This window comes from Heptranchias perlo, chromosome 3 (genome assembly GCF_035084215.1).
Source record: "Heptranchias perlo isolate sHepPer1 chromosome 3, sHepPer1.hap1, whole genome shotgun sequence".
NCBI lineage: Eukaryota > Metazoa > Chordata > Chondrichthyes > Hexanchiformes > Hexanchidae > Heptranchias > Heptranchias perlo.
Genome location: NC_090327.1, coordinates 105,426,476 through 105,447,728, shown reverse-complemented (window position 1 = coordinate 105,447,728; position 21,253 = coordinate 105,426,476). Strand labels below are relative to the sequence as shown.

The window sequence follows — 21,253 nt, the reverse complement described above, 5'->3', positions numbered from 1 at the left end:
GAGTCTTTGAGGGTAATTTTAGCCCCCAAGAACAGGTAGGTTATGGTTGGGTGGACAATAAATATAGTTTGTTTTTGGGATAGTTGAGGCACTTAATTTTTTATGTATTAGAAATGTCAAGCGAATGTAACCTTACCTGTTCGGGTTTCCTGCTTCTGATTCACATCAGGTGAATGGAGGCGGGAAGGGTTGGATCCATGAGGTGAGTGCCTTTATTGTACTCCTTGTGGGCCCAGAGGAGCAGGAGTGCTTCATCCAGGCCCAACAAGTTTACCTGACATGATCAGATACCTGCGACCGGCCACCGCCACTCCCCACCTCCCCACCACAAACCAATGATGGACCTCCCCCCCATGGTGGACCCACCCCTGACGCTGGACACCTCACCCCAATCTTCTCCAAAGCCCACCCGTGTCATCCGCGTTCCCCCCTCCTCCTTCACCACCCTCCGATTTCTTCCATAGCCCACGATCTCTCTCTCCCTCGCTCCCGTTTCCCCCCCCCCCCCCCGCTCCAATTCGCGGTTCCTTTCCCTCCTGACAGGCTTGCATGTGGGAAACCCAGAAACACAAATACTTAACCTTCAATTGAGTTGCAATCACAGATTGCGATGCACTCACTCGGCTTCCGGGTCCCCCACGCGAATATCTACGCACAGGGTTCCTGGTTCCGAGCTAAAATCAGGCCCCATGGTTCAGTAGATTTACCTCCTCTGCCGAAAGAGGAATCCACATTTTGCCATTTTTAAACAAATGAGAAATTGGACATGATCCCAATAGGCATATTTTTTTTTGGAATTAGTAATGCTTTACAGAACTATGTAATACTACACAAAAAGATGATGGATCCTAGATTTCAAGTGCCATGTGCAACCAACCCTTCCTTCAGTTAGATTTAGCATAGTTATGGAAAAGGACAAAGATAGAACAGGAGTTAAAGTTTTCAATTGGGGAAAGTAAAATAATGGGACTCAAGGTGGATAAATCCCCTGGACCTGACGGCTTACATCCTAGGGTCTTGAGGGAAGTGGCAGTAGGGATTGTGGATGCTTTGGTAATAATTTTCCAAAATTCTCTGGACTCAGCAAAGGTCCCGGCAGATTGGAAAACTGCTAATGTAACACCCTTATTTAAAAAGGGTAGTAGGCAGAAGGCTGGAAATTATAGACCAGTTAGCCTAACATCTGTGGTGGGTAAAATTTTGGAGTCTATTATTAAGGAGACAGTAACGGAACATTTAGATAAACATAATTTAATAGGACAAAGTCAGCATGGCTTTATGAAGGGGAAGTCATGTCTGACAAATTTGCTTGAGTTCTTTGAGGACATAACGTACAGGGTGGATAAAGGGGAACCAGTGGGCGGAGTGTATTTAGACTTCCAGAAGGCATTCGACAAGGTGCTACATAAAAGATTATTGCTCAAGATAAAGAATCACTGGATTGGGGGTAATATTCTGGCATGGGTGGAGGATTGGTTATCTAACAGGAAGCAGAGAGTTGGGATAAATGGTTCATTCTCGGACTGGCAACCAGTAGCCAGTGGTGTTCCGCAGGGGTCGGTGCTGGGTCCCCAACTCTTTACAATCTATATTAACGATTTGGAGGAGGGGACCGAGTGTAACATATCAAAGTTTGCAGATGATATAAAGATGGGAGGGAAAGTAGAGAGTGAGGAGGACATGAAATACCTACAAGGGGATATAGACAGGCTGGGTGAGTGGGCGGAGATTTGGCAGATGCAATACAATATTGGAAAATGTGAGGTTATGCACTTTGGCAGGAAAAATCAGAGAGCAAGTTATTATCTTAATGGCGAGAAACTGGAAAGTACTGCAGTACAAAGGGATCTGGGGGTCCTAGTACAAGAAGATCAAAAAGTTGGTATGCAGGTGCAGCAGGTGATCAAGAAGGCCAACGGAATTTTGGCTTTTATTGCTAGGGGAATAGAATATAAAAACAGGGAGGTATTGCTGCAGTTATATAAGGTATTGATGAGACCGCACCTGGAATACTGCATACAGTTTTGGTGTCCATACTTAAGAAAAGACATACTTGCTCTCGAGGCAGTACAAAGAAGGTTCACTCGGCTAATCCCGGGGATGAAGGGGTGGACATATGAGGAGAGGTTGAGTAGATTGGGACTCTACTCATTGGAGTTCAGAAGAATGAGAGGCGATCTTATTGAAACATATAAGATTGTGAAGGGGCTTGATCGGGTGGATGCAGTAAGGATGTTCCCAAGGATGGGTGAAACTAGAACTAGGGGGTATAATCTTAGAATAAGGGGCTGCTCTTTCAAAACTGAGATGAGGAGAAACTTCTTCACTCAGAGGGTAGTAGGTCTGTGGAATTTGCTGCCCCAGGAAGCTGTGGAAGCTACATCATTAGATAAATTTAAAACAGAAATAGACAGTTTCCTCGAAGTAAAGGGAATTAGGGGTTACGGGGAGCGAGCAGGAAATTGGACATGAAGCTGAGTTCGGATCAGTCAAGGCCCTGTGGGTGGCGGAGCGGGCCCAGGGGCTGAGTGGCCGGGTCCTGCTCCTACTTCTTGTGTTCTTTAGATTTGAGGTTAGGATCAGATCAGCCATGATCTTATTGAATGGCGGAGCAGGCTCGAGGGGCTGATTGGCCTACTCCTGCTCCTATTTCTTATGTTCTTATGTTCTTAAAGGTCAATTTTACTAGGCTGAGAAGTGGTTTAGCAGAAATGGACTGGAAACAGCTACTTGAAGGTAAATCAATGTCAGAGCAGTGAGAGGCATTCAAGGGGAAGATTCAAGGGGTTCAGAGTAAACATGTTCCCACAAAGAAAAAGGGTGGGGCTGCCAAATCTGGAGCCCCCTGGGTGACAAGGAGCATACTAGGGTAAGAAAAGGTAAAAAAGGAAAGCTTATGTCAGACACCGAGAGCTCAATACTACAGAAAGCTTACAGGAGCATAGAAAGTGCAAGGGTGAAATTAAAAAGGAAATTAGGAAAGTGAAGAGAGGAGACGAAAAAATATTGACAAGTAAAATTAAGGAAAACGCAAAAATGTTTTCTAAATACATAAAAAGCAAGAGGATAACTAAGGAAAGAGTAGAGCCTATTAGAGACCAAAAAGGTAACCTGTGTGCGGAGGCAGAAGATGTTGGTATGTTTCTTAATGAATACTTTGCATCTGTCTTCACAAAAGAGGGAGAAGATGTAGACATTGTAGTTAAGGAGGAGGAGTGTGAAATATTGGATGGGATAAACATAGTGAGAGAGGAAGTATTAAGAGATCTAGCATTTTTGAAAGTAGATAAAGCACCAGGCCCGGGTGAAATGTATCCCAGGCTATTAAGAGAAGCAAGGGAGGAAATAGCGGAGGCTCTGACCATCATTTTCCAATCCTCCCTGGCTACAGGCATGGTGTCGGAGGATTGGAGGACTGCTAACGTTGTACCGTTGTTTAAAAAGGGAGAAAGATAGACCGAGTAATTATAGGCCAGTCAGTCTAACCTTGGTGGTGTGTAAATTATTGGAATCAATTCTGAGGGACAGCATAAATCATCATTTAGAAAGGCACGGGTTAGCGTGGATTTGTTGAGGCAAGGTCGTGATTAACTAACTTGATTGAATTTTTTGAGGAGGTAAGAAGGAGGGTCGATGATGGTATTGCGTTTGATGTAGTCTACATGGACTTTAGCAAGGCTTTTGACAAGGTCCTACATGGCAGACTGGTCAAAAAAGTAAAAGCTCATGGGATCCAAGGGAAAGTGGCTAGTTGGATCCAAAATTGGCTCAGTGACTGGAAGCAAAAGGTAATGGTTGACGGGTGTTTTTGTGACTGGAAGGCGCAAAAACACCTGTGGGGTTCTGCAAGGCTCAGTATTAGGTCCCTTGCTTTTTGTGGTATCCATTAATGATTTGGACTTGAATGTGGGGGGCTTGATCAAAAAGTTTGCAGATGATACAAAAATTGGGAAAATGAGAAGGAAAGCTGTAGACTGCAGAAAGATATCAATGGACTGGTCAGGTGGGCAGAAAAGTGGCAAATGGAATTCAATCTGGAGAAGTGTGAGGTAATACATTTGGGGAGGGCTAACAAGGCAAGGGAGTACATAATAAATGGAAGGATACTGAAAGGTGTAGAGAAACAAAGTGCATGTCCACAGATCCCTGAAGGTAGCAGGACAGGTAGATAAGGTGGTTAAAAAGGCATACGGGATACTTTCCTTTATTAGCCGAGGCATAGAATATAAGAGCAGGGAGGTTATGCTAGAACTGTATAAAACATTGGTTAGGCCACAGCTTGAGTACTGCGTACAGTTCTGGTCACCACATTACAGGAAAGATGTGATTGCACTAGAGAGTGTACAGGGCTGGAGAATTTTAGCTATGAGAAAAGATTGGATAGGCTGGGGTTTTCCTTGGAACAAAGGAGGTTGAGGGGAGATATAATTGAGGTATATAAAATTATGATGGGACTAGATAGAGTGGGTAGAGAGGAACTTTTGCCCTTAGCCGAGTGGTCAGTGACCAGAGGCATAGATTTAAAGTAAGAAGGATTAGAGGGGAACTGAGGAGAAATTTTTTCACCCAAAGGGTGGTAGGTGTCTGGAACTCACTGCCTTAAAGGATGGTCGAGGCAGAAACCCTCAACTCATTTTAAAAAATACTTGGATGTGCACTTGAAGTGCCGTAACCTACAGGGCTAAGGACCAAGTGCTGGAAAGTGGGTTTAAGCTGGATAGTTCTTTTTCGGTCAGCTCAGACATGATGGGCCAAATGGCCTCCTTCTGTACCATATCTTTGTATGATTCTATGACTCTTGTTATAAGGGCTAAAGATTATCCAGCACAATGTACCAGGAACCGCATTAGTGCCTAGTTTTAATTTACATTATAATGGAAAGTCAACAATATAAAATATAACCCTTTGCATCTCGCCTATGAATTTTGCACATCTATTATGTCACAGGCACTGCAGAAAGAAATTGTCACCTTCCTTGTGGTGAAAAAATTGCAGTGTTCAATTTTTCCTGAGGAAAAAAGCCACCTTGCCGTGAGGCATGTGCATCGGTGACTAACCTGCTGAAATACTTCAACTTTTAAACAGGATAGAATTTCCCTTAAACCACTCATAAACAACATATTAACAAAATGTACCGAGTCATGTACTCCCATCAGAAAATGTGTTTCCAGCTCCTTGTTTCAGAATCTGATATATGTTTTCATTCTTATCCATTTAATACTCTTCTGAGAACCCAAGTACTTGAATGATCCATGGAAAATTTCAGAAAGAGCAGTTAAATACTTTAAGCATAATCAATCATATAATTAGAGGGCTTGACAGGGTAGATGCGGAGAGGCTGTTTCCCCTGGCTGAAGAGTCTAGAACTAGGGGGCATAGTCTCAGAATAAGGGGTGGGTTATTTAGGACCGAGATGAGGAGGAATTTCTTCACTCAGAGGGTGGTGAATCTACCCCAGAGGGCTGTGGATGCTCAGTCGTTGAGTATATTCAAGACTGAGATCGATAGATTGTTAGGCTCTAAGAGAATCAAGGGATATGGGGATCAGGCGCGAAAGTGCAGTTGAGGTCGAAGATCAGCCATGATCTTATTAATTGGCGGAGCAGGCTCAAGGGGCCGTATGGCCTACTCTTGCTCCTATATCTTATGTTCTTATGTTCTAATAAAGCAGTGCTTTAGTTCAGTTTAAATAGAAACATCTTTTTTCAGCAATGTATTTTAAATGTTCAAATACTCATATCCTGGACATGTTACAAAACAAAAACCCATTGTAAAGGAAAGATGCCACAGAGATACAACACAGTAGAGAATAGGTCACAATCAGCCACAGGAGATGAGAAATATCTCCATAAGCAAGGTTGGCCATGTAATTCAAAAGTAACTGCCACCAGTGGGTTAAGGTTACATCTCAAGTAGAGATATTTATCATATCATGCAGGCAGACATTGTGTGTTTAAATTTAGAATAGAATACTTGTAAGATAGTTGCAACCGAAAAAGAATAATTTAATGAATGTATTTTTAAAAGGCAACAAAATCATTAGGAGCTGCTCTGCAATGTCACTTTGATATTATATTATTATTTTATTTCCATTCCTACTTCCCCATATCTGTGATATGAAAATATGTTTCTTATACACAATAATCTTTGACCATTTGAAATCCTTTCATGACATTTCAGCAACACAACCAAGAATAATGCAAGAGCAGAATCTGCTGTACCCTGCTTGTCTAGAATTTGTTCTCTGCAACAGTCAGCATTTTTGTTCTATTATTCATCCACAAAATAGCAAAAAAGTGACACCTGCTTACTCACAAACTTAAAAAAAATTATTGAGTCCTCAAAAGGATGAACTCATTCACTACTGAGATGCCACTCACTGCAGCTGGAATAACAGAAAATATATGGTAAATTTGTGAGAGAGAGGCATGCCTAAAATAGAGTCTCACGAAAAGCAAGTTCAGATCGAAGAATCGGGCGTGCACGCCAGGCATTCAGGGTCATGCTGCTCCCAATTTTCTGGTCGTTAATTTGGGAGCACCACATTCGGTACGGCTCTGCTCCAAGCCTCACTTTGCAAATTTTACCCCAGAGAGTCAAAAGTACAGTATGATGTGGAGTTCCTGAGTTGTATAAAATGTATCCATTGGGAACCAGACATGTTTTCTGTTTATACTTCGACATTCTAGTAAACTAAACAGGATTTTGTTCCATTCTCTGTCAATGCATCAATCACTAAAGTTTGAACTGAATCAAATCATAGATTCCTTAAGTAAAGCAGCAGCCCTCCTCATCATGTATAATGGTTTTGGTGATGTGAGGTAAATATTAAAGTATCCTGTAAATTTAATGTTTTCTTGTTGAAACTGACCTGACAGAATACTTTATTTGAAATAGTCCCCTTCCTCCCTGCATTTTTGTCTCCTGTTACCTGGGCCATGTATCAACCACAAGAGGGCAGGTACACTACCTTCCTCTAGCCTCGGTCTAAGCCATTCGGAGTAAGGTGCATAGGAGACAACCTCTCTGTTTTATCATGCTCTTCTTGTAGAGTAAAACTGCTTACCGTTTCCCCACAGTGTGAAGACTGAGATCTGTAATTCAATGGTGTGCGATTGTGAGTACAAATTTACACCACGCAAGGGACCTTGGGTGATGACACATAAAAATATTAATACTTAAAAAATATTTCCTGAAACCCTCTTAGTGACTGTGTACGGGGATGCCATTTAATTTCCTATCAAGCTAATAAACAGTTTGATTTTAGGCCTGTGACTCTTGTCCTTTCTTTGCACATCACTATCTTAATGATGTCACCCAACAAGTTCAGAGATGAAAACCATAATTTTGTTGAACCTTTTCTCCCCCCACACCTCACGGAAGTAATCGGTTTAATGACACGGAGTGACTGAGGCTCAGTCTCCTTTCCTTTGTTCCTTCTTGATGTCTTACCTGGTCTGCAAGTGATCAAACTGCACTTGAAGGTTGTCGTTCAATTCCGTCTGTTCATCTAAGGAACGCTGCAGTTTCCTGATTTGGTTCAGTGAGTCATCCAGCTGCATTAATAGAAATAAAAAGCATAAGACAAGATGTGTGTGTTTAGAACAGAAAATGAGGTACAAGGAAACAGTACCTTAAAGGAAAGGTGTCACCTAGGCAAATATTGCATACAATAGAGAGTGTAATACACCATCTGCTGGAACTCCAAATTTATATTCTAATCTTGATTTTTAATATTAAGATCAAAATATAAAAATGACATTAATAAAACTCATGCTTCAACAGATCTTGTGCATTTGTTCCAGCAACCAATAATGTGACAGCAGAGGAGCTTCCCAGGGCCTGAGCCTGCCAAAAAAATGCTTAATACAGTCACACTAACCCTTTAAGAGAATTCAGCTTGAAATATGCAAAGAAGCAAACTGAACATGTTACATAAGAGCACATTAAATACAATCATAATTCCTCTCATGACGAGAAAGCATGAGTACAACTGAAGATCTCCACAATACTGATTACAATATATACAGTAACATAAAACTGTACAGATTTTCAGAACTATTTTTCCTCAGTCTGTACTTTCAAACACAAGTGATACATTGATGAAATACATTGGCATCCCAATGTGTTGTGCCACAAAATGGAAGTTCTTATCCTCATCCTCTTATTCAATTCCCTCCAAAATCTCAGTGAGCAACCTCCTCTAGCCTTCTGTCCCAGTTTGCACTCTTCTTCTCAGACTGGATGAATGCTTGTTCCTCACTCCTTGCACTTCACCATCGGCAGGCACTCTTTCAATACATGCACTTTGACTCTTTGGAACTCTCTTCCAAATCACTTAACCTTTCCTTCCTTCAAAAATGTTCGGAAAATCCATTTCTATGGCTCTATTCTGGGCCCACCATTCTGCCCCAACCCTGCCAGGTGCCTGCTTGGCTTGATTTTCCTCTTGTAAAACACTCAGCCTTTGTTCCACATGAAGATTATTATAAAGGTGCAAGCTCTTGTTGTTGCTGACTACGACATTCTTCCCTCAGCCATGTGCAAAAAGCACCAAGCACACTTCCTAATAACCAGTTATAGAGCCGCAGTGCCAAAGGTCAAGGGAGCAGATTACATAACTGCTGCCTTGGCCAGGTATAGTGCACGGTGCTGTGAGAGCAAGAATGGGAAAGAAAAGAAAATAATAAAAATACCTGACTGCAAAAAATAAATACAATGAGAATAAATAAATGCAATGTTAACGGGAATATTGTAATGGACCATTTGCTTAGCAACATTTATTCTCCAGGCATTCTACATCATTTGCCTAAAAGGAACAATTAGATAAGGGAAACTCATGCTTGAGGTAAGCTGTTCCTGTTGAGAACTTTGTACTAATATATATCAACTCCCAGTATATTGATAATTAGCAGATAGTTCACATGGGAAAATAACAGCAACATTCTTATACAGGAAACAAGATTCTTCAGATGCTGGAAATCTGAAACAAATATTGAAATGCTGGAAACACTCAGCAAGCAAGGCAGCATCTGTAAAGATAGAAAGAATGTTAATGCTTTAGGCACAGTCCTTCATCGGAAGGCTCCAAGGAAGAGCTATGCCTGAAATATTAACATTCTTCCTTTCTTTACAGATGCTGCCATTCCTATACAGGTACAGCACAAAAAAATTAACTGCATTTCACCTTTGTGCAGTTTTCATCAGTATTTCCATAGCCAGTGCAGGCAAAAATGGATGTCTTACTTCAGCATATCAAAAGTGATACTTTTATCTCCCCGGTGAAATGGAAGACCAGTCAGAGTCGGCTCTTTTATCACACCCTTATTTTCACTTTAACAATCAATGCAAATTACTTGTTCCACGTAGCATAAACTAATAAAACACTAAATACTGACTCAGTTGAAACAGTAAAAACAGAGTTGGATTAATTCCTGGTTCAGCAGAGAGTTGCTGCCCTGTCGTGGTGTGCTGTGGGCACAACAGGCCTGGTCATGGTTCCGGCAAGAGGCACTTCAGATGAAGATGGGAGATGTTCTGAGTGGATCAAATGAAAAGGGGTCAAGGAAAGAATCATTTCAGCCTCCCCTTGCGGTCCACAAGTGCTCTGGTAAAGAAATCTTTGCAGAGGCTGCGCTGCTGCTGCACTGAAATTTCAAACTGTGATAATTGTCTTATTTGTACAATCTTTCCTACACTGGACAAAATGTTTACTCTTATATGTTTCATTCATGACTTATGTCATACTCTTCGTTCCACACTCTTACATGGTGGTTTAATTTCCCTTAAAATTAATTAATCACCACAAACGTGCATGTTGCAGAGCAACCCAGGACTGAACCCTTTCTTCACTAAAGGTGCTTTTATTTTGATGGTAGGGTGCAAGGAGTGTGACAATTTAGTAAAGACATATGAACTATTAGCTCATCATTTTTGGCTGTGTGCCGTTGACCCCTATTAAGCCAATAAGACAGAGACGTGCACTGCCTCCAATGGGCAGTTCTCAGGATCTGTGTAATATCAGGCCAACAATGTCTGCTGGGCCTCCCCAGCTCTGGCCTCCCCCCACCAATCACCGTGGAACCCACCTGCCCCACCGATCGCCTCCAGCCTCTGTGGCCTCCTGCCGCCAAGTTCCCGCTCGCACCTGCCGGCCAGCTAGTGAATCTGACTGGGTGTTAGGCAGGACTCTGGGAACTTTTATATTAATGATACTCTACCGTTAAGATCAGCAGGGTCTCCACATCCCTGGACTCTCCGGGTGTGCCGCCCATTTAAAATCAGGGCCTCTGCTTCTGCATCACCTGTTTGTACATACAAATAGTTTAACCTTTCCCATTACTGTAGTGCCACATGCAGCTTGCCTTGTCTTTAAACCTGTCATGATCCCCCCCCACCCCGCCTCCCAATTTCTTGTCCCTGCATTCCTTTAAACAGCATAAAGTTTTCCACCTCAAGTTTGGAGAGAAATCCTCCTTTGCCTCAGTGCCATTCTTTAAGTGCGAGGAAGGCGGTGATATGACCTACTGTGGTTCTGCTGCAATATGTTCTCCTGTGCCACTGTCTCTACTGTTACTGCTCCCAAATTCCTGGAGCTTTGTGGCATTACTGCCATTGGCAGATGGTGCTAGACTTCTCCTGCTGGTCTTCAGGAGAAGTTAGTGACGCAAAGTGGAACCCCATTCTTCTTTTATTTTCCACTCCGTTTCCTGCCTTCCCCTTCACCTGGATAACAATCTTGCTTTGCTATCATGCCTGGATAGGCTATGCCACACCCAGTGTTCTCTGCCAAATTTAGGGGACAGTTCTGTGATGGCCACTTCATACCAGTTATTTGGCAGTTCCTTCATTGCAGAGTCATAACTGGGTGCCGTGACCAGGATTGTACCGCAGGTCTCTTCTAATGGGTTCTCTTTTATCTCAGATTCGACTTCAGTATCCAACTGGTCAGAATCTGACTCTGCCCCATCAGTCGATGAAGGAGTGAGATAAAGTCTTGTGTCCTCCCTTCCCATGTACTCCACTGTGGCAGTGCAGTATTTGCTCTATTTTCATAACAACATGAAAGCATGTTTTTTACCATCTGCTTCTTTCCATGTTAAGTCGGGAAAGGCGTGGTATTCAAATGCATGCAAGGAGGCCCGCTCACTGGCCTCTGACCATCAATGACTTTTAATGATCGGCAATACCTGATGAGATAGCATGTGATTTCTTGAAATTCGGCACTAGCCAAATGGACTGAAATAGTTTTTGTCCGGTCCAGTCCGAAATTATTCTCAATCATTAACATGCGACAAGTGAATCCAAAAGCACAAAGCTGCCCGTGCTCCAGGTTAATGTAGTATCCAGTCAAATTAAAGCTAATAAACGGACTACTAGAGTTTATTTTTTCTTAAAAGGTAACTTTGGGAACAACTACTTTCATACTATAGTCAGCATCTAACTTTCCCAGTGTGAGACCACCCCTTCCCAGTAATTTCCATGCTACAAAGATAGTCTGCCACTTTTTACGATGTTTATGTTTTTAGCACAAGGCAACACTTGGGGTACGCAGCTGACTTGCAAATAAAGATCTCAGACATAGAATTTTCACAATGTCGACAAGTCTGACATCACTGACAATAAAAATGGTTTGCCAGCTGCTTTTTTTTTCAACATAGTTCTCCTTTAGTCAATTAAAAATCTAGGTGGACCAACTCAAGCTTCATTTGCTGTCCAAAACGAATGTGGGATTCACAAACCAATTCAATCAACTTCACATACCAAACTATTGTAACTCCACAAATTCAGCTCAATCTTTGGGGTGAGATCTAAGCCAATTTAAAGGCATGTGGAATAAATGGACATTGTGAACTCCACTGATGAATCCTATGTTTTCCCACCAGTACAGAAGCAAGCAGGAGACCAAATAAGTTATCCTAATAAAAATAAACTATGTGGGATGGCAAGCTAATTATGGGTGGGAAGGAACAGTTTGGGCAGCAGTGGTCATGTTTTTTTTGCTTCCCTGCTTCACATTACATAGCTGAAGGGGTTGTGAACCAGCAAGAGAAACAATATCAGGTAGATGTAAATTCAGACAAAATTAACATCTATTTTGTACATTTAGATTGAGAACAAGTCAGATAACTGAAAGGCAAAAGATAAGTGGTTATTAAGTTTTATAAATTATAGAGATAACCTTGCAGGCGAGAGTTAATTGAATGAGCAGGCAAAATTGGCCAGTGGACTTCTCCTGTGAAAAATAAGATTCCTTTTGATTCCAATCAACATTTTTTTTTAACGGTAAGAATTTTTGATGGGTATGTAGGTTAGCAATATGTGTACACTCTTAATATTGATTTATTTGTTAATTATAAAGTCTATTGACCTTGGCAGCATGGAACTATAGTTACTGTGTTGCCGATGGCTGTGCCTGGAGAAACAGTCCTGTTTTAAGCTTTACAGAAGCTTGATGAACACATTAGGAATACCTAATAGACAGGCCCCATGCTGATGCATCCCAACAAACTGAATTATTGGTCTTCATTCCATATTATCTTTGTTTACTGCACACTTAGAACAGTTTTTTTCAATTTGTTTTGTTTAAAGATGGCACACTTATAGAGCACCATATTACTCAGGATTTACGTTAACCCCTAAATCTAGTTGTCTCTGGCTAATTCCCTCTGTCTCCAGGTCAGCAGTAGTGAGCTTATTATGTTGGTCTTCATACCATATTCTGGAAAAGGAAAGAATTGGGAGGGGGTATGCCATAAGAGGGTGTCATGCTGCAGATGCACAGAAAACTGCCCATATGGTGGTCGTGGTACTCAGCAGATGTGTCAGTCCTCTTGGAATTGAATTTTTAAATTATTTACATTTTATTTTGCATATTCTGATAATAGTAGCAATTCAACAATGCCAAATTAAAACACAACTCCTACTGATCAATTGTACTAAAAGATTGTCAACTTGCATGGGCAAGAGCACTCAGTACTATTGTAAACTAGAGTGTAAACCAGAATACCAATCCAACCATTTTCCTCTTTCAACATCTGTTTCTTAAATGAGTCCGGGGTCCTGCTGGCCTAAACCATCTTTCCTGGCAACCATTTCAGTGGTTGATCACCCCCTATCATGCTTCCTGAGCTCTGTCCTAAATTTGTCCTTCATAACCCTGAACCTGAACCTGAACCATCTTCTCCTGCTCCCCTAGCGTATTTGAAAGTTTATCCCACTAAGTATCTCATATACCTTCATAAGTCTTCCTAAAGATATCCCTTTTTAAGAGTAAGGAGTCTTACAACACCAGGTTATAGTCCAACAGCTTTATTTGAAATCACAAGCTTTCGGAGCTTTCCTGTGATTTCAAATCAAGCTGTTGGACTATAACCTGGTATTGTAAGACTCCTTACATTTGTCCACCCCAGTCCATCACCGGCATCTCCACATCATGCCTTTTTAAGAGCTCTAGCCTATCGAGTCATTCTTCTCTGACACCAGGGATCTTCCCAGCACTGCATCTAATGCACTTTATTGTGAAGATAGACCTGAGCTTGGATTATCTGAAACTACATTAGTTTTTGCAATCTTTTAAAATGAATTCTTATATAGCTTTAGTAGCGAGGAATCATGTTACAGGAGACCCAGTGGAAGGAGTATTTAGTTCCTAATTTTATAGTAGGGGTTTATTTGTAGGAAACGATGCATGAATTAAGGGGAGGATATGCAGCCATATTGTGGTGTTTCTCCAGAGCGTGTACTCCCATGTGGAGGAGGGACAGGTAACATTGTGGCGGTAATGCATCAGTGAAAGTTAAAATAAAGTGACAGATATTACTCATGCGTTTTACTGCAGTTGAAAACATGGACCCCGCACCATCATATGTTCAACAGAATCAGACTTTCACCAACCCAGATGGCAAACATCAAACTCAGAAATTACCTTGTCGGGTACCATATCTTCAAACCCTCGTATACCAATGTGCAATCATTTATATATTATATTACACCATTTAAACACAGTGCACATTATAATATAATGAAAGTGCACTGTAGGTTGACGAGCAGGCATTAGGACCTGTGCTAATAGCCACAGATGCCAGTTGCACTCCAGTCCCGACCCATGGCCTTCTTCATGCGTAACCTTAGACAGTGAGTATTGGTACATTGTTTGACTGCGAGGGACATCACAACTGAGCCTGATCTGTCTGTCCTCACCAGATATTCACACATGTATACTTTCCAGCAAAGGGGTCACTGAATTGAAGTCAGCAGAGGAAACCCAGGCTAATTTTCTCCTCCACAGCTCCAGGGCACTGAAGGCGATTGTAGCACCTCTATTGCCACCCTGGCCACGTCTAGGGATTGAGCCATTGATCTTCTTGGTCAGTGTGGCATAGTCACATACTGCCGTTAACAACTTAGCCATTGAAGAACCTTGCACGCTGTATTTCTATTTATATCTGTGTCTGAATGACTGAACCTGGTTTCGTACTCCAAGGCGGCCTTCGAGACACACGACAACGCAAAATCGTCGAGCAGAAATTGATAGCCAAGTTCCGCACCCATGAGGACGGCCTCAACCGGGATCTTGGGTTCATGTCACGCTACACGTTACCCCACCAGCGAACAAATGTTATCTGTTTTTAATATAACGGGTCAGTTGCTGTCTTTTCTATGTTTCTACCTCTCTATCTCTGTTTTTTTTTGTTTGTTGTTTTTTTTTGGTGATTTGTATATTCTGTGAGACCTGGCAGGTAACACCTGTCTGTCTGCACACTGATTGCCTTGGCAACGGGCAGTTGAAAAAACTGTCTGTACTCACCAAGCATTGTTCTGTGAATTATAAATGCGATTTCATTTCGAGGATTTCATTTTCACATCGTTCACCTGACGAAGGAGGAAGCCTCCGAAAGCTTGTGAATTTAAAATAAAATTGCTGGACTATAACTTGGTGTTGTAAAATTGTTTACAATTGTCGAACCTGGTTTGACATTCTAAAATCTATCTCTGAGTTTTATTAGGAGAGCATTCAGTATTCCAGTCATTAACACCACTCATTTTTTACTGTGGTCTTATTCTGAAGAGTGTGATTCTCATATTAACTACTTGAAACTCTTGGTTATAATGTGATAATTTTCCTCTAGTAGGAATTTCCCTCTGTTCCTCTGTGCCTGGATCCTCAATAATGAATAACAATGAGGCTCTCAGGTATACTCTTGTCAAGATTATTGTAGAATTACTTCTAAAATGAATAGTTCAACACATGGTGGAAAATTTGACTGTATAATAATAAATGCATTTTCTCATAAGGAAATCTCATCTATTTACATGAAAATCGATTTAGTATGAACTTCTTCATGAGGAGGTAAACAGATAGGACTATAAATTGGGCAGAGTACCGTCTATTTTGTAGGCTCTACGTGGTCTCCTAAGGACCCAAAATGGTGTCCGGAATGCGGGCACACATTTCTAAAGTGACGTGCGCCGGATGTCAGTTTGGTAAAGGCTATTGCGCACGAGTATATAACGAAAGGCGGCAGCATGTAAAGTAGGGAGAATATGCGGTAGATCAGTGAGCAATGCTGATTTGAAGGGACGGATGTGATTTTGGAACTCAATGCTCCAGCCAATGCCCGGTCTTCACCTCGCACAGCTGAACAGGTCGTAAACAACAAGAAGGATCCCCCAACCAGCCCTATTTAAAGGGACCTTGCAGGATTTACCGGTTAGTTGCTGGATTATTGCTTCTGGCTGCTGATGCATTTGTACTTGTTTTTGGAGGTCTACCATTCTTGAATATAAGGACTTGGGGAAATAGCCTAAAAATTAGAGCCAGGACTTTCAAAAGTGAAATTAGGAAACGCTTCTACATGCAAAGAGTGGTAGAAGTTTGGAACTCTCTTCTGCAAACAGCAGTTGATGCTAGATTAATTGCTAATTTTAAATCTGAGATTGATAGATTTTTGTTAACCAGTGGAATTACAGGGGGCCATGGTGGGTATATGGAGTTAGGTCACAGATCAACCATGATCACATTGAATGGCGGAACAGGCTCGAGGGGCTAAATGGCCTACTCCTGTTCCTATCTTCCTATGTTCCTATAATAAAGTTTCAATACTCTACAGGGAGTGGGCTGGCTAGCTGACAGATAACAGCAAGGGCACTGGCGGAAGGGCAGAGGTGGGGCAAGAATGTTGTCATCCTGAGAGAGGACAGCAGATTCATGTTCCATGGAGCCACTGCCACTTGCTGCCTCCGGTTATGCGCCACCTTCTCCTGCAAGAAAGGGGGACGTATGTCGGTGAGTGTCCTATAAGATGTTTGCTTGATGTGCCTGTCACGGTTGAATAGCTGCCAGTGTGTGTGACCTGTGAATTGTGGGTGTGTGGCTTGCAACAGTGGGAATGTGTGAGGGTGAGAGGAAGCATCTGATTGGAAGAGTTGAGTACTGATTGAAAGAGTTTGTTGGTACGTGGGTGATGGGGGGTGTAATTTGTGGAGCAGTGGATGCAGCTAATGGTGCAGTTGGTAGGAGATGCTACTTGACAGTTGACTTTACTCACCTTGACCACTCATGTCAAAGCATTGAATTTCTTCCTGCATTTCATCCATGTTCATGGTGCTATGCGTCTGGTATTGACTTCACCCCCTACTGCCTCCCACTGCCTCTTGCCCCACTGCGGATATAGGATGCCCCTCCTTCTGTTCACCTCTTGCACCAAGGCCTCTAGTGCATCAGCAGAGAACCTTGATGCATGCTCTCTCTCAGGCCCGATACAAATTCAGATCGGCAGATTGGAAAGGTCTGGTGTGCAGATTGGAGGATGTGGGATTTAGTAGTGTGCAACCTTTATTCAATGTTTTAACATAACTCAACAGTTTGTAAACATAAGGACGGGACCTGCATCTGTGTTTCACGTGTGTGATGCCTGATCTCCGTTCAGACTCCGTGCGGACCCGTAACTTATATTTTGCAAATAAGAGGTGCGGGCTGCCTCTAAGAGGCACAGACTACCTTTACATGATGCTAGCCACTCACGCGATATCTGATGAGCAGCCACTCAACAGCGCAGCCAGGCGTGGCTGTTTGCAGCTATCAGGTAAGTCACCAGGCAGCACAAATGTTACGTGCTGCCTGCATCTCAATTACAGGGCACGGGTTAATCGCGCACCGTGACCCCCGCGCCTGGTTTAAAAATTTAAACCCCGTAAAATCTAAGATTGATTTACTCCATTAAAAAAGGTGTTTGATTCAGAATGGAAGGTGTGCTGATAGTGGAACCACCTGGAGTTGGACAAAAATAATGGAAACATAAACGTTCAATTTCCTTAACAGAATATTTGGTGCCAATTTTTTTGGCGGGGGGTGGTGAATCTACATTTAAATGATCCGGTTTTCCAGACATTACATATACATCGAAAAAAATTCTGCTATCTATTTGTTTTTGGTCATTTCTACTACAAAAGTAGTAGATATGAAGTGGGCAATATAATGGTGCATTTGATGTAGTCCCAATGCACTAAACTGCAGAGTGGTAGAGTGCATATTCATAACCATACTCCTCTACACCATGGGAAGGAACCACAATAAGCAGATACTGAGCAGAGCCCAATTACTCCTTACAAGGAGGAAGAACCAAGGGAGAATCATCCCAGTTTGCTTTTGCATACTTCCCGGCAGCTAGATTCAAAGCACTCTTAATAGAGGTGTAGGTCATCCACACCTGACTGTCAGCAGGGAAATAGTTTACTGCAATGGAAGACAAAGAAAAGGGGTGACAATGAGGCCAATTTTCTTATGCCTACTACCCCGTTTATACAGCCAATTTTTTTTAAAAGTCCTGCCCACTTTCCACCTGAGGTCCGCCTGACTTGATTTTTGAACGAGCCTTGAAATGGGCAGCCAGTGTTCCCACCTGGAACAGGCAGGAACCTTCTTTAAATATTTAAATCAGATTCCCAAGCCCATTGTAGGATAATGAATAACACTGAAATGTAGAAATGCATCACTTTGCACAGCACGAATCCTCAGTGCGAGTGGACAATCGTCACCTAAAAGCTGGTAGAGCCGGTGGTTTACGTTCCTCCAGGCTGCTATCAGATGACAGCTATTAATGAACAAGCTTCTGACATTCATTGCGTGCACACGATGCCATGCCATGAATATTTCATTGGAACTATATGACAACAATACATTCAGTACGCTATGCAAAGTTCACAGTGTCACGTGTTGACTTGTTTTACAAGTGTAATTTAATAAGTAAGCTTATAGCTTACGTAGTAGTGATAATTACAGAAAAGTGCAAGGCTCTGCACACTGGAAAGAAAAAACAGAAGGTATTCTCTGAATGCTAAAGAAATAGTTAATGGTATAGAGAATGCCAACAGGCTAATTCCTGTATCAGAGGACTAAACTACAAGGTTAGCTTAGAAAAAGTGGGGCTCTTTAGCTTTGAAAAATGGCAACTCAGGGAGAACCTTACAGAAGTATGAAAGATATTAAATGGTCGAGAAAAGTTAAACCCAGAGCATTATTTTAATGTAAATCATTACAGTAGGACAAGAAAGCATAGGTTCAAACTGGTAAAGGACAAACTTAGAACTGATACCATGGAGAATTACTTCACACAAAAAATAATTAACATTCAGAATGGATTTCTGGGCAGGTTAGTGGAGGCAAAAACCTTAAGACCAATTCATGAGCCAGTTGAATGAGGGAGACTATTAATTTTTCTTCCTGAACAAAATCTTCCTCATCTATATTTATCTTGTAATCTTGTGAGAAGTTATTAGCTTTCAAAGTTAAAAGGATGGATGTAAGGATATCTTCATAAAATGTAAATTTTATGTACCATCATATCTAAAAATGCTACCTTTTTTTGAAGTGCTGTATTAAAAAAATCTTTTATTTAAATAATTAGAGGTAATCTCTCATTTTACATGAGGTGGACCAATGTTGTGGCCTCAGCTTGCATCTAGGTACCTTGTGGCTCCCTAAACTCCAATAAAAGTTGGCAATGGATAAACTCCTTTTCATGTGCTTTCCTTTTTCATCTGTTCCTGTCCTGCTGAAACCATTTAAATGCTTTACTTACACTTTGTTTTCTGTTGACTGAGCAGATGATCATTTATTACACTATCTTCCTCCAGCACCTCTCAACCTCCCTCCCGCTCCATGGAACTGCCTTTGCATGGTTCCATTCCTACTTATCCAAACGAAGCCAGTGCACATCCAGGAATGTCTTCTGTTCCTTTCCCCAGCAAGGCCACCTCTGGGGCCCACAAGGATCTATTCTTGATCCCTCTCCTTCATTATTTACATGCTGCCTCTTAGCAACATCATCTGCAGGCACGGCGCCAGCTTCCACAAGCTCTGACCCTCCACTGCCTCAATTCTGTCAGAATGCCTAGCCAACATCAAGTCCTGGATCAGTCACAATTTCCTGTAGCTCAACATCTGAAAAAAACAAACCATTCCCTTCAGCCCTTGCCATAAATTCTGCTCCCTTACCACCAACTCTATTCTCATCCCCGGCCATGCACTCTGGCTAGCATTCCTGTTTAAACCCCACATCCTATTCATCATCAAGACTGCTTACTTCCACCTCCGCTGCTAAAAACCTTATACATGGCCTTTGTCACCTCCAGCGTTGTCTATTCCAACACTTATCTTGCTGGCTTCACATTTTTTTACCTGCCATATATTCAAACTTGTCTATAATTCTGTCACTAGTACCCTGTCCTGCTCTAAGTTCCAATGGCCCATCACCTCAGTCCTTGCTGATCTACATCTCCAAATGCATTAAATTTAAAATCATCATCCTCATTTACAAATCTTTCCATAACCTCACTCCTCCCTTTCTCTGCAATCCCCTCCCAAATGCTCTGTTCCTCCCATCTCTTGGGCAACCAACTTCTTCCACCCCAACCTTCAAACAACCACGTTCTAGTCTCTAGAACTCCCTCCCCAGTAACTCCTCCTCTCCACCTTTAAAAAGCTTCTTAAAACCTATTCCTTCGACCAATCTTACGGTCATAACCTCCTATTCTTTGCATTTCTCGACTTGGTACCTGTTTTCTTATATCTATTTGTGAAGTGCCTTGGGACATTTCATTACATTAAAGGAGCTATACAAATGCAAGTTATTATAGTTGTACTTTTGTGTGATGTTTTAAAACAAAATTATTCCAAAAATATATATTATTAAATAAAAAATTCAAAAATATTGATCAAACTCTAATAAAAACAGTACATAATTAAAATGTACCATAAGAATTGCAACTATAAGAAAATACATATGATACTTATTCCTTTTTAAAGGTTCCTATACAAATGGAGCTTCCCTTGCACCCATTCAAAATGGACTTTGAAAGCAAAAAGTGCAAACCCAGTGTCAAAGACTGGAAATTGGACTAAGTTTGCCTTTAACTATTTCTGAATGTAGCCTCGGGTTTTAGAAAGGCTAAGGCACAAAATGCTGGTACTCTGGCACACAAAATGCAGTCAGATGGAAAACCACGTGCAGAAGGAATCAGGTTCAAAACATGACTAAGGTCTACTTAACCAATTTTCCAATTGCTGCATCCACGCTGCACCTGTGTAACTGGCACAACGGAATGGAATATCTATTTTTGGCTAGTGTCAAGAAACTCATGGGCTTTTATCATAAGCTAATAAATGGATTTTTTTTTTAATTTTAGAAAAATATAGAATTTACTTACAATAAATATTGAATAATATTTACTGTATTAACTCTTCCATGTCCAACAGATGATTTTAGCCAACAGAGGTGAAGATGTGATAACTCAATCGACAAGACAGTCACAACAAAGGTTGACTTGGTCAAGTAATTTTAATGTGGCCATGTCAATCTTCAAGGTTCTGGCCCATAAATGGTTGCATTCACTTCCAAAATGGATGATAAGATAGTCCAGAGCTCAGAAAAAAACAGGGGTGAAAAGCATTTTCAACTTACACCTTAAAAATAAAATAGAATTGAATATATTTTTACAGATTTAAAGCTAAAGAAAAGCCTGCCCGAGTTAAAATCGGGGCTCAAGTGTAAACATCAAGAACTCCCAGATTGGTAGATAACAGGCTAGTTGTAGGAAAGAAATGACTTTACTTTGCTTCCACAATGTGGTTCAACTAAAATCGCTGTTGAGCAATCCCTGCTATTCTGTGATTTTTTTTCCACTTCTCACACTAGTCCTCCTGCGGACCCTCAGAAAGATTGCCAAGTTTTGCCAAACTGCGGGCAGTTTT

General features: G+C 41.5%; 1 protein-coding gene across 3 annotated transcripts in view; it reads right to left on the bottom strand.

Moving 5' to 3' along the window:
* LOC137318799 (coiled-coil domain-containing protein 102A-like) overlaps positions 1 to 21,253 on the bottom strand; it is a 533,993-nt gene that overhangs the window by 157,581 nt on the left and 355,159 nt on the right. For all 3 annotated transcript variants that reach the window (XM_067981441.1, XM_067981440.1, XM_067981442.1), the window contains exon 8: positions 7,453 to 7,556. In XM_067981441.1, coding sequence (XP_067837542.1) covers positions 7,453 to 7,556 — 104 coding nt within the window. The remainder of the gene's footprint in view (positions 1 to 7,452; positions 7,557 to 21,253) is intronic.